This window comes from Diorhabda sublineata, chromosome 11, assembly GCF_026230105.1.
Source record: "Diorhabda sublineata isolate icDioSubl1.1 chromosome 11, icDioSubl1.1, whole genome shotgun sequence".
In the NCBI taxonomy this organism is placed as follows: domain Eukaryota; kingdom Metazoa; phylum Arthropoda; class Insecta; order Coleoptera; family Chrysomelidae; genus Diorhabda; species Diorhabda sublineata.
In genome coordinates, this window is record NC_079484.1 from 6682027 (window position 1) to 6694041 (window position 12015).

Genomic DNA, 12015 nt, shown 5'->3' on the forward strand with positions numbered 1-12015 from the left:
ATATTTTCATCTAAAATGTTACTGCCTAAACATTTCACAATAAATTTTCTTTATAAAAGACTTTATTATACAGAAAAATAAGTTTCTTGAAAACTTTTCAATTCATAGCTGATTTTGCAAAACTGTTAAATGTTAGAAATTAGCCTATGTTTTAAAGAGCTATACATCAAAAAATTAAATTTCGAATGTATACTTTACATATTACAAGAGTCATTTCATCTATCTAGGAGCACATTGTATTAAGGGTCAAAGTTAACAGGCTTAATATCAAACCTCAAAAGTATGTAGTTATGCAAAATATATTGATTTTCACTTGAAAATTATGATGCTCTATTTAATTAAATATTATCTGTAAAGGGAGATTCTTCAAAAAAAATAGAGAATTAGGAATATGTGTGCCAATTAAAATAAGGCACATTTCATAAGAAATGATTGTTGTATATTACAGATAGATAAGGTAGCAGTAATTTGCTCACAAATTTTAAGATTCGCTATAATAATAATTTTGGAATTATGTATTTGTGCATTAAAATTAATATTTTGTGCTTTAGTAGTGTCAAAAATGGAATAAATTTCTTCAATTTCTTACTCCTTAGAGCTTTTTATATGTTTTTGTTGATAAATAGTGTGATATTTATTTCGGTCTTTATCAAAGTGGAATAAACACATCTATTATTTGGTCTCCTCAAAACAAATGCATTCTACTACCTTGGTAAGAAGTAATTGGATCAATCAAGAGCATTAGAATTTTTCCCCATTAGTTCATCTGAAGGTGCACAAACGAATGATCCAAGATACAAATATATGTATTTTATAATTGTGTAAATTCAAATATTTAATTTGTTGTTTGGCTCTTCTACAAAGCGTAAACGGATTTCGGAACATATATTTACTTTGGTGATGGCATACACACCCCTATCAATCTAATCCATAGCAGATAATTTTATAGTTTTATTTTTTTCTTGTTAGATGATCTGAAGGAAGTGGAACAAAGGAAAGACTTAAGTAGAAGTAACAGTGATAATAAAGGATATGAATATAGACACAATAGATGTTTTCATGACATATAAGAATTTATTAGGGAGTTGTTGATTTGTATCTGTTTAAACCTATTATATTGTTTTTATATAATATGGATTTTAATTCAGTACGTACTATTTTGTATACTTATACTATATACATTTATAAGTATGACACATCCTTATATAAATTAATAGAATTTATTATGTAAAAATTAAATGTTAATACTTAAGTTCGTCTTAAACAAGTCATCATCTTCTATCGAGTTTCCTCTAAGTGTAACTTTAATCTTAACATGACAGAAATAAAGAATATTTCACACATTTTGAGTCCAGTAATACAATCTTTATAAAGTTAATGTGATCTAGTACTAAATAAAGGTGTGTCTTGTTCATTTCCAATAAAACAAAAGACATAAAAAAACATGGTAACATTTTAAATTACAGCATGCCAAATGTCTTCCAATATCCTTATTTCACTAATGTATTTCTACAATTTCTATATTAATTGCCATAACGCATGCAACATACCTACCAAATATATTAGTGTATTCAAATTGTCTCAAAATCGCAGGGAAGTCGTCGAGATACGATTAAAACCAAAGGGGAAAAGCTATACGCTTATGTCTACTAAAAAACCATGAGCTGTACAACTTTTCACCCCCCGGGCCCAATCACCGATGAGCGAGCACAATGAAAGACAGAGACAGACAGAAATCGAAACGAATTAATTAAAAAAAATTATCATAATATCCGCAGCTCAGCAGCAGTACCAACAAACACAACTAATTAAAATCAATATATGCGACCTAAAAATAAATGTATATTCACGAAATCCGAAAACGTATCGTATCTTAGGTGTACGTTAATTTCATACTCCTATGCGATAATTGCAACAGAAGATGCAAGACAATTATAAAAATTGATTTGTATAACTACTCATACCGAGGATTACAAGACTGCAGGGGAAAATTCGATACGTTATAATAGTACGATAAAGATGTTCTTTGTTTTTTTTTTCATGGCGCGAGACTACGATTGATATGAAATCGCTACAACCGACAGCGAGTTATCAATCTAGCCGGCATAGAGAACAATGAACCTTTCCGAAGTTACGACCGCCATTTAGAGATGTCCACCGCTTGGGTTCGAAATTAGCGACATTGCGGTATCTATCAAAGCAAAGGTCAACATTGAGACTATTGTTATTACCGAAAACTATTCTCCTTGTAAAATACACACTCACCTGAGAGTTTTCCAATTCCTTTTATTTTTGATCAGAATTTAGAACAGACATACATGCACTTACACTAGCCATAATGAGTGAAAAGAGACTACTTAATTGGTTAGAATAATACGATTCGGTATTTAGTTGTCGAAACACAACCAATCAGGTGATATCTTGTAAAGAAATGTTGATTTTCCAAGAACCAATAGCGATTTAGGATTGACACAATTCACGCAAAACAACTCGATTTTCCAACAATATGTTTTCACTAATCCACATTCGCATTCAGATTTATAAAAATACTAACATGCTTTAAATCTATAATCACGTTGTAACGACAAACAACTTACCATGAACACCGTTGATTATGTGTATCAGTTCAGGCACTACTGCAACTACCAATATTCGATTTACACTTGTTTTCACTGTTTCTACACTTTTCCGAACTATTTAATGGCCTTAATTACATTTGATTCGACTTCGCGTTACTTATCGTTATATTTAATACTGCTTATATACAAGAAACTAATTAGATTTTGTGTACAAACTGCTCACAGAAATGAGACTCCATTTTATCATTACGCTTGTGATGTTGATTGATTGTCTGGTGCGCCCTCTGTCGCGTGTCATTACCCGCGAATATTTGAATATCGGATCGCCCATTATTCCAGATAATTCTGTCGATTTTCACATAGGAAATATTTATCATTTTTGTCGATATACCGACTTGTACTAAAACTGATAATGACATAATGTTTTTTAAAAGTAAAATATACGAATAAGAGTGGCGTACAGTTGATATTTTTAAAAGGGCCATATTACACTCAGTAAATTATGTTAGCCTGCGCTAAAGCTCAAGTTACGGTTATTTGATCGACACAATATATTTATTAAATTTAATAAGATTACCTTAAAAAAATAGTATTTTATGTCTCGAAAATTGTTATATAACGAACATATGTGAATAATTTTTCCTCCTAACCTGATTTCTGGCATACGGTACTGACTTGTTGGAACCAAATTTGTAAACGTCTGTAACGGTCGTTTGTTTATAAAGTCGCCAATTTTGAATGTGTCCAAAGAAATTAAAATAATTTATATGGACATTTATGTTAAAACGAATATTGGTTACATTTTGTTTCATAGTTTGAATTAATGTAAGTAAGAAAAGTAGGCTTCATCGGATAATTTATACAAGGTGCTATGGTTTGATGTATGTATAGTATAGTTTATTATTAGGTATAATTCATGACATTTTAGGTTTTTCTACTATTGATACTACTTCATATTCGGCAAATTCATTAAATATCAATTATTTCTTGGAAATTTTTAATGAAAATCAATATCAATATTTATATTAATATTGTATTTATTCACTTATTTTATAACTGTTGATTATCTAATTTCTATTTCTATATAGATGCCTATTATTAAAAACCCAATTTACTATGTTTATTAAATTATATTTGTTCAAGATTTTATTCGGGATTTTTAATTACTTTCAATTCTAATAAACATATGTACAGATTTATATTATTAATTATTATATCTCACATTTTCCAAAAAGTTGTATTTCAAAATTATTGGGTGCTTTATTTTATTTAATACCTCTCCATTACCTGGTAATTGCTGATTTGGTCTCTTTTCATATATTTTGTTTTTTCATTTAATAAAGAAATAAGGTAAAAGATATAAAAATAAAATTTAATAAATATATTCAAATATCTAGATAAATAACTAACAAGAGAAATCAATTGATAAAAATGTAACATGCAATTAATATAACAATATCAGTTATAACTATATAGTGTTACGAACTCGTCCACAACATGAACCGTGCAACCGATCCTGTTAGTTTATGTTGATGTTAATAACATCTAAAATTTGGTGTACAAATTTCCAAGAACGACAAATCTTTTTATAACTTATTCGCAGTATGTCAATGCCGTTTTCGTAGAATGAATTCCTGGAAAGGCCTTTTTACATTCATCAAAAAACTTCCTCAAAATTTAAAAACGTAACAATATCAGTTTTTAAAACATTTTTTATTAAACATATATTTGATATCTAATAATACAAAAAATCCAAAAACTATATAATGTAATTTTTGTTTCAAGTTTTAGTTTTTTTCTGTTTCGGTTCCTCAGTATCTATTTCTTCTTCTTCATCATCGTTACTGCTAATTTCAACCACTTCCATTGTACTAGTTACATGTTCTACAAACATTACAGATTTACCAAGTCTTCTGCCCACTAAAAACAAAAAAATATTCCAACAATAAGAGAATCACTTTTTGAATATTTCATCAATTCTCAAGAATAATTTAGAACAGTTACGTGTACCCATGAAATCAATAATTACAGAGGTAGAGTCATATATAAATAATTCTAAACCCGTATATACCCACTGTGGGTGTTTTTATTTTTCATTCAAGGGCCAACTTCTGTTGTGACATATATCCATGTTATCCTTTTATCTGAAATTGTGTTTTCCCTGATTTCTTTGAGCTTCCTCTTACCTAAATCTAAAACTTGTTAAATCTTTTTTGCTGGTCAATTGCAATATATTCTAGAAAGGTGTCAAAATTTTCATTTTGTATTAAATCTTTTTGATGAATAAATTTATTTTGCTTTATTTTCGAAGAAATTTGTAGTTGTGCCCAATTTTTACTACCCAAAAGTAAAATTTAGGTATCTTGATAATCAAGACCTTGTGCTACCTTTTTATGGCCGTTCTTTTAGTACATATCAACTTGTTCATACAATTGTAGAGTACCATTTGAGTTCTAACCTCACATCAAAAAGAAAAGAATTCACAGTTCGAGTATAAGTCTTTTCCTTGTTTCTACTTAGAAAAAGCTCAGGAAATCTGAGAATAGAGTTGAGGCCAATAGGTTAAAAGAGCTTTTTTCTCTATGAAGAGTTAAAATAAATTACAGTCCCTTTCAAAATAACCTTCATCGGGATATTAAAATACCCGTTGATTCATAAAAGTGCAAGAGAAAAAGAGTAAAAATATCCTCATTACAATGAGAAATTTATAAATCAATTTTTCTTGTTCTTGAAGTTATATAACTAAAATTACTATTTTGCTAGAATAGTTAAAACAGAATAGAAAAAAATATTAGACAATAAACAATCAATTGGCATAAAGAAAATACTAAAAAATATATAAAATTGACGTGGGGACATTTGATTACAACTTTTAAATGATTTTCGTTTTTGAACATTTGAAATGTACAATTTAAAAAAATGTACTTACCAGAATTTAAAATTACTTTACTAGGACAATGGGAAACTGCAGTTTTGCATTGTAACTCGCTTAAACCAAATAAAAAGCCCCTGTGATGTTTACACGCTAAGGAAAATGATAGTTTGAACAATTCTTATAACTACACAAAATATTTTCCAATAGGTTACTCCCAAAGTCTTATATTGAACATATTTGACATGGACTCTGAGCGGTTGTTGTAGTGACCAAAAAAGGCTTAAAAATACATGGGATAAAATTGTAAGAGAAATAGGAAAAAGAGGATTGAAATAAGACCAGAAAAATACAAAATATATAGAAATTGAAAGAAACAAGGAAGTTCACAAATAAGAAACAATAAAGATGAATGACCTCAACTTCGATCACATTCAAATACTTGGAAACAATAATGAGACAAGACATAGAATCCATGCAGGAGAAAGGGGATATAATAAGTACAAAATCATAATGCATAATGTGGCATAACTAAGCATATTTGAGAGGAAAATAATTAGGAAAATTCATGGACCAGTGAAAATTGGAAATAATGAGTATAGAGAACTTATGAAACATAAAATTAAGAATACAACAGCATGACACATTAATAGAATGGAAAAACGGCGGGGTATAAGGAAAATTACAGAATTTAGAATGAACGGAAAAAGACTGCACAAGATATGGAAAGTCCAGGAGTACGTGACTGGAATAAATTGATGCAGAAATGAGAGAACTGGAGAACAATAGTCAATGCTGGTAAAACATGTATGAAACCGTAACTAGGTAATGATAAAATGTGGGTTGACTACCCACATAAATACATGGTGAAAAACTTTCAATCTAAGCAGCTACAATTCTAATGTATATACAAGTATTTGACATATATTAAAACCAGTTATGGTTGTAAACACACTGTTTACACTACCACTACACCAACACTCACAAATTTATTAGTGGGAGAATTCAGTATAAAACAGGTGAGTTATCAGGTTTTAGTTTATCTTCAGTCTCTGAAGACTATAACTTGGTTATCGTGTATCCAACAGAGTAATTGTGAGTATTGGTGTAGTGGTAGTGTAAACAGTGTGTTCAGTATGAATATTACCAACTGTTCCAACAATTTCAACTTAGTTATGGTTCTGACAAGCGAAGGGATACATTTTTGTTTCCAAAATAGTTGTAAAATAAATTGATTTGTTTTTAATAGCTAAACACAAAATAAAGCATATAATATTAAGAAAATTGAATATCTTTACAAAGACATATTAAAAAAAATTAATACTGATAATACAAATATTCAAAAATGAAGAAGACATAAAAACAATAATTAAAAAAAGAAAAAGCTGAAGAATATGACCAGAAATGGGAATAACATATAAATATGCAGTTGTTTCTTTTTATATTCTCTGAAACTATTTGTTATTTATGATGTCCAGCGTAGAAAATAACAAATAATCTTCACTCAATTTGTATAGAGAAATTATACAATTATAATTTTAAAAGGATACATATTAATAACATCATATGGGTTTCTTATCAGAGCAGGTCGATTAGCTCCACTTGAAAAAATTATGTTTTTCGATTTTCCATAAGAATGATAAAGATGGGAAGCATGTATTAAATGTTTACGCTGTGAGCTATCTTCAATAGCAGGACTATATAATAATTCAAAGTAATAACTCCTTTCCATTAACTGAGTGTACAATTTTCTGTTCAAACGTAGATCAAATTTGATTTCAGGATTATACGCAAAGATGTCCGCTTCAAGAGTGCTGCAAGTATACTGAAAACATAAAAACAACTGTTTAATAATAGAATAAGATTTTTACCAACATATATTTGAAATTTCTAGAACAGTTAGTTGATTTTCAGACTAAACACATTGTTTACCACCCCTACATCCACACCCACAATTACATTGTCTGGTCCTTCGAGCCGGATACGAGCCTAAGGAGGACCTAAAGGACCAGAAAATGAATTGTGTAACTGTGAGTGTTTGTACAGTAATAGTAAACAGTGTATTTATATATTAGTGCCAGTAAAAAGTATTAGGCTATAAAGTAACTATTTTAATCATTTGTCCAGTTTATTTTGGCACAATTTCCTTTATTTTCTTATTTCTTACACATTTTGATATGTTTATACTTCTAGATTTTAGATCTCTTCTGATTTGAAATTAGTTTCTTTTATAATATTTGAGAGACAGATATTTTGATAAACACTAAAAGAAGTCTAAACGTCAAATTTTTATCGGTCTTAAAAAATTACAAAAGAAACTAATTTTAAATCAGAAAAGACCTAAAATCCAGAATATTTAGAAGCATTTTGACATAATGTGATATTTGTACACTTTATCAAGCTAGTGTATGAGAAATGAACATAAATGCCATCAAATGGTACACACACGGCTCTAAAGCAGCAGATAGAACTGGAATAGGAATGTACGGACATAGAACCAAACACCCTAAAAGCCTGGGAAACACTCCAAACATTTTTGTAGCAGAAATTTATGCAATTGAAAATGTGTCTAATTCAATCTAGATAGGAACTATTGCAAACAGAAAATCATCATCCTGTCCGATAGCCAAGCAGCAATTAGACCTTTAATCTTTAATATAATAAAATTCAAAGTTGTTTGGAAAACAAAATAGCTGACAGTCTCACTAAATCAGGGGCGGACATACTCTTCATAGGACCTGAACCCTTTTGTGGTATCAACTACAGAACAATAGAAAAGAAATGAAAAAGTGGGTAGATAGGGGTAAAACCAATTACTGGAACTGCCCACAGGGGGCTGAGACCCTCTTGAGAAACTATAAAATAATTATTTGTCACTTATTATTTTATTCATAGGTTCATAGGTTTACATAATTTAAAATATTAAGTTATTTATTCGAAAAAAATAAAAATGAAGGTGGGGTTCAGCATTTTCTCAAATCATGAGTGCATTTGTTCTTTTAAGCATCCATTTTCCTAACTAGTTTGTTTCTGAAAACAAAATGAATGATTTGTTCACAAAATAATGGACTGGTTTTGTTTCAATATTTTAAATTAAATCAGTATCGGTAAGTAAGTCATCATTTTCTTTTTTGTTTTCAAAAACGTAGGATAAAAGATTGCAATATTGTAAATAATATTATATATAAGATTCAAACACCAGGTGTTTGCTACTTTATCTCAACTGGATAATATATGTACAAAGTAACATGATTTTTTTGTACTTTCAGAATTTGCATTAATCTGGCGTAGAATGTGTAAAATCTGATTTTCAGTATAACATTTGTTGACTTACCAGAAGTGCCTGATTAGTAGTAGGTGAAACTGCAAAGATGTGGTACTTTTTGAAATTTGGTGACTTTGTCTGAAAGTATGTTAAACATTATTAAGTATGGCTATATTAAATTATTTAAATTTCAAAATATGGTAAACAAACAATTGTACATAAATTGAATTAAATATTACAATTAATCCAATCTTCAAAGTATACTGAAGCATATCTTTTATCATTATTCTTCATCTAGATCAATCTGGATAACTGATATCAAATATAATGTGTTTAAAATCATCTGGATACATTCTACACATTCCATCACAGTGTAAGAAATATTATATTAAAAAATCATTTGCAATGTTATTGAATGGTTAACAATGTCTTAAAACAGTAACTAAAATGTCAACAATGTTGAATTTTTTTTTGGGACATTGTAAGAATCTTTATGTCATACATTCTTTTTATCAGAGGAAAATAGGAAGTTTAATATTGGTCTAAAGAATATCATTTTAAAAAATTAGAGGCCCTATTACAATATGGGAAGAGTTCAAGTAATTCAACATCAACAATTATACTTATTTACAAATAACAAATTTTAAGTATTTAAGTGTCTTTGAAAGAGGATATAATGAGAACAAAGGATACAATCAGCATATAGAGCTGTCTATAAATACCAACAATACCTACAAAATAAAAAAATAGTCCTAACACAAAAATAAAGATATATAAAGCAGCGAAATTTTGGGAAAAATTTATGGCCCATTAAAAAGGGGAAAGAGAGAAATGAGAAGATTAATAAATTATGAAATTGTAAGGAAAACAATACAGACGATATAGTACAGTACAGTAGTGACTAAACACTGAGGAAAATAACTGAATGGAAACCAGTGATAGATTGAGCAAGGGAAAGACTAAAACTAAAAAAAAGTAGATGTAACTAAATCATATGGCAACATTCAGTTGAACAAGAATGGATCGATAAAACTTCCCCTTATGATGTCACTAAAATTCCAATGGGAATGTGCAGTCACATTTATGGACAGTTATTTAGATACCTAGATAGAATACAGATAAATTTTGGCCAAAACTGTAAGCCGAAGAGTGGCAAGAGTCAAATGTCGACCCATGAGAACGCAGAGACATTAACATATAACAATCTAATATATAAACATGTATCATCTTTTGTATCTTTATTTTTTGTTTATTATTTATTATTTGTTGTTTTATTAGAATTGAAATTAAAAATGAGAGTGATCAGTACCATTACAGTCTACTTACACGAAAGCACTTTTGTATTTGAATTGATTAACAGCTCACATTTAAATTTTCAATGTATTTTGAGTTTTACAGTTAAACATTTTCAGAAAATATATTTAATAACCATATTTGTTTCAATTAGAAATCATCAGGAAAATATTATGGAGATTATATATTTTCAACCATATAACAACTAGAATGTGATAAAAATGTATGTTGGAATAATATATTATTATAAATATTTAATACTACTGCAATTATAGTTTTTATAAGTATTATTAGTGAGTTTCTTGTAGTATAACTACCTGTATTTTTATACAGAAAGTGTACAATATTCGTTATTAAACAATTATAAATATTACATAATGCATATATATAGATAGCATTTATTTCCATTTGTGATTTTAATCTACTTTTTCTTATTGACTGCCATATCTTAGAATTATCTCAATGGTCATTAAGAATATAAAAACATTTTTTAAATCAGGATACTAATGTGTATTTATTACATCAATGAATGTATGTTTTGGCATCAGTATTTTGTTGTTATTTTCTCAAAAAAAATAATTAAAAATATCCATATGTACATAATACACACAAGAAATAGAAGAACAGGGAGTAGAAAATAAAATAACAAATATGAAAACTCAAATATTAAATTGGGCAGAAGACATCATGAGAAGGTAATCTACAGAAATGGTGAGGAGGATAACAATGGATAACTCTATGACCAAGAGGTAGAGGAAAACCAAGAAATACCTGGAGAAACCAAATTAAAGATACCAGGATCCTAGAAATAGTAGACTGGAAAGCAAAGCACAGAAAAAGAATGTAGAAAGCTGATAAACAAAGCCAAGACCAACAAAAAACTATTACAAAAGTACAAGGGAAGAAATCCATCCAGCCCAATAATGGAATTTGTAGGCCATAATCCAAGAGAATAAGAGGCATAATGATGACATATTGAACACACAAATAGAAGAAGTTTGAAATTTTTGTTGATTTTAAGCCAGCACTTGATTCAATTTAATAATATAATTAAAACTAAAACAAATATTAAGCATTACAGTATCATCAAAAGTTATTTGTTTAATCCTTCAATCATAATTCTTTATAGAAATGGATTAAGTGAATTGTATGAATTGACTGTAGATTTGTATTCATTGTATTTACCATGAAAAATAACTTACAATTTTATGAAGACCATCTTGATTCGCGAATATCACTGTTAATCGATTAAAAACATGAAAATTGTCAATATCTAGTTTCTTAATCACATCTTGGATTGCACTCAAATTGTAAGGTACAGGAACAATATCTTGGTTTTCCTTAGATCCTCCTTTTTTCTTTTTCTTCTTAGATTGCTCAATATTTATATCTTCAATAGTCTGATTTACGGCAATAGTGCGGTATCCCACTAAAAAATATTTAAAATTTATTTTCTGAAACACTCAAAGTGAATACAAACTTACATTGATAAAGGGATTTTATGGATTTTTCTAAATTGTCTTGAGAGAAAAATGATTGCTGTATACATAAATCATAAAATGCAGAAGTTTTAATCATCTTACAATTTGATTTTGTTAATTATATTACATTATTTCACACACAATAAACACTTCTTTATCTTATACCTAACCTCAGATTCCGATTCTTCTATTTTAACCAGTTCTCTGTTTATCTCCTCGTTTTTCATTTAGTCCATTAGCCCTCACCACAATATTATTTGGTCCCTTTCACACTTTATATTCTCCCTAAAATTCTATTTTCTTATGATTTTTGAAAAAATTAAACTATCACATGTGGGAATCATAATTTTTGCATAATCAATTGATTATGCAAACATATCTGTAATCTAGTAAATATTTTTAATGATGATTTATCTTTATTTTAGGTGAATTCTAGAATTATTTTAGAAATATAATGTTTTTTATTTTACTAATTTCTACACCTTTAGGAATGAAAGAATTTGGTCAAAATTACAAATTTGATTA

The 12015-nt window shown here is 28.6% G+C and overlaps 2 protein-coding genes across 12 annotated transcripts in view; both read right to left on the reverse strand.

Annotated features, from left to right (window-relative positions):
- The window catches only part of LOC130450496 (chromodomain-helicase-DNA-binding protein 7), a 65440-nt gene extending 62584 nt beyond the window's left edge, over positions 1-2856 (reverse strand). For 9 of the 11 annotated variants that reach the window (XM_056788912.1, XM_056788911.1, XM_056788910.1 and 6 more), the window contains exon 1: positions 2598-2843. The gene's annotated coding sequence lies outside the window, so the exon portion shown is untranslated. Of the gene's footprint in view, positions 1-2265; positions 2362-2597 lie in introns of those variants that run through there. The other 2 variants (XM_056788901.1, XM_056788902.1) reach the window with 2 other exon arrangements.
- Positions 2857-3945: 1089 nt separating this feature from the next.
- LOC130450091 (ribonuclease P protein subunit p30) lies at positions 3946-11909 on the reverse strand. Its single transcript, XM_056788287.1, has 6 exons — positions 11494-11909; positions 11212-11438; positions 8786-8854; positions 7002-7276; positions 5509-5588; positions 3946-4499 (listed from the first exon to the last, which is right to left on the reverse strand). Exons 1-6 carry the CDS (start codon positions 11585-11587, stop codon positions 4360-4362), a joined length of 885 nt encoding a protein of 294 aa, XP_056644265.1. The 5' UTR covers positions 11588-11909; the 3' UTR covers positions 3946-4359.
- Between the last annotated feature and the right edge of the window lie 106 nt (positions 11910-12015).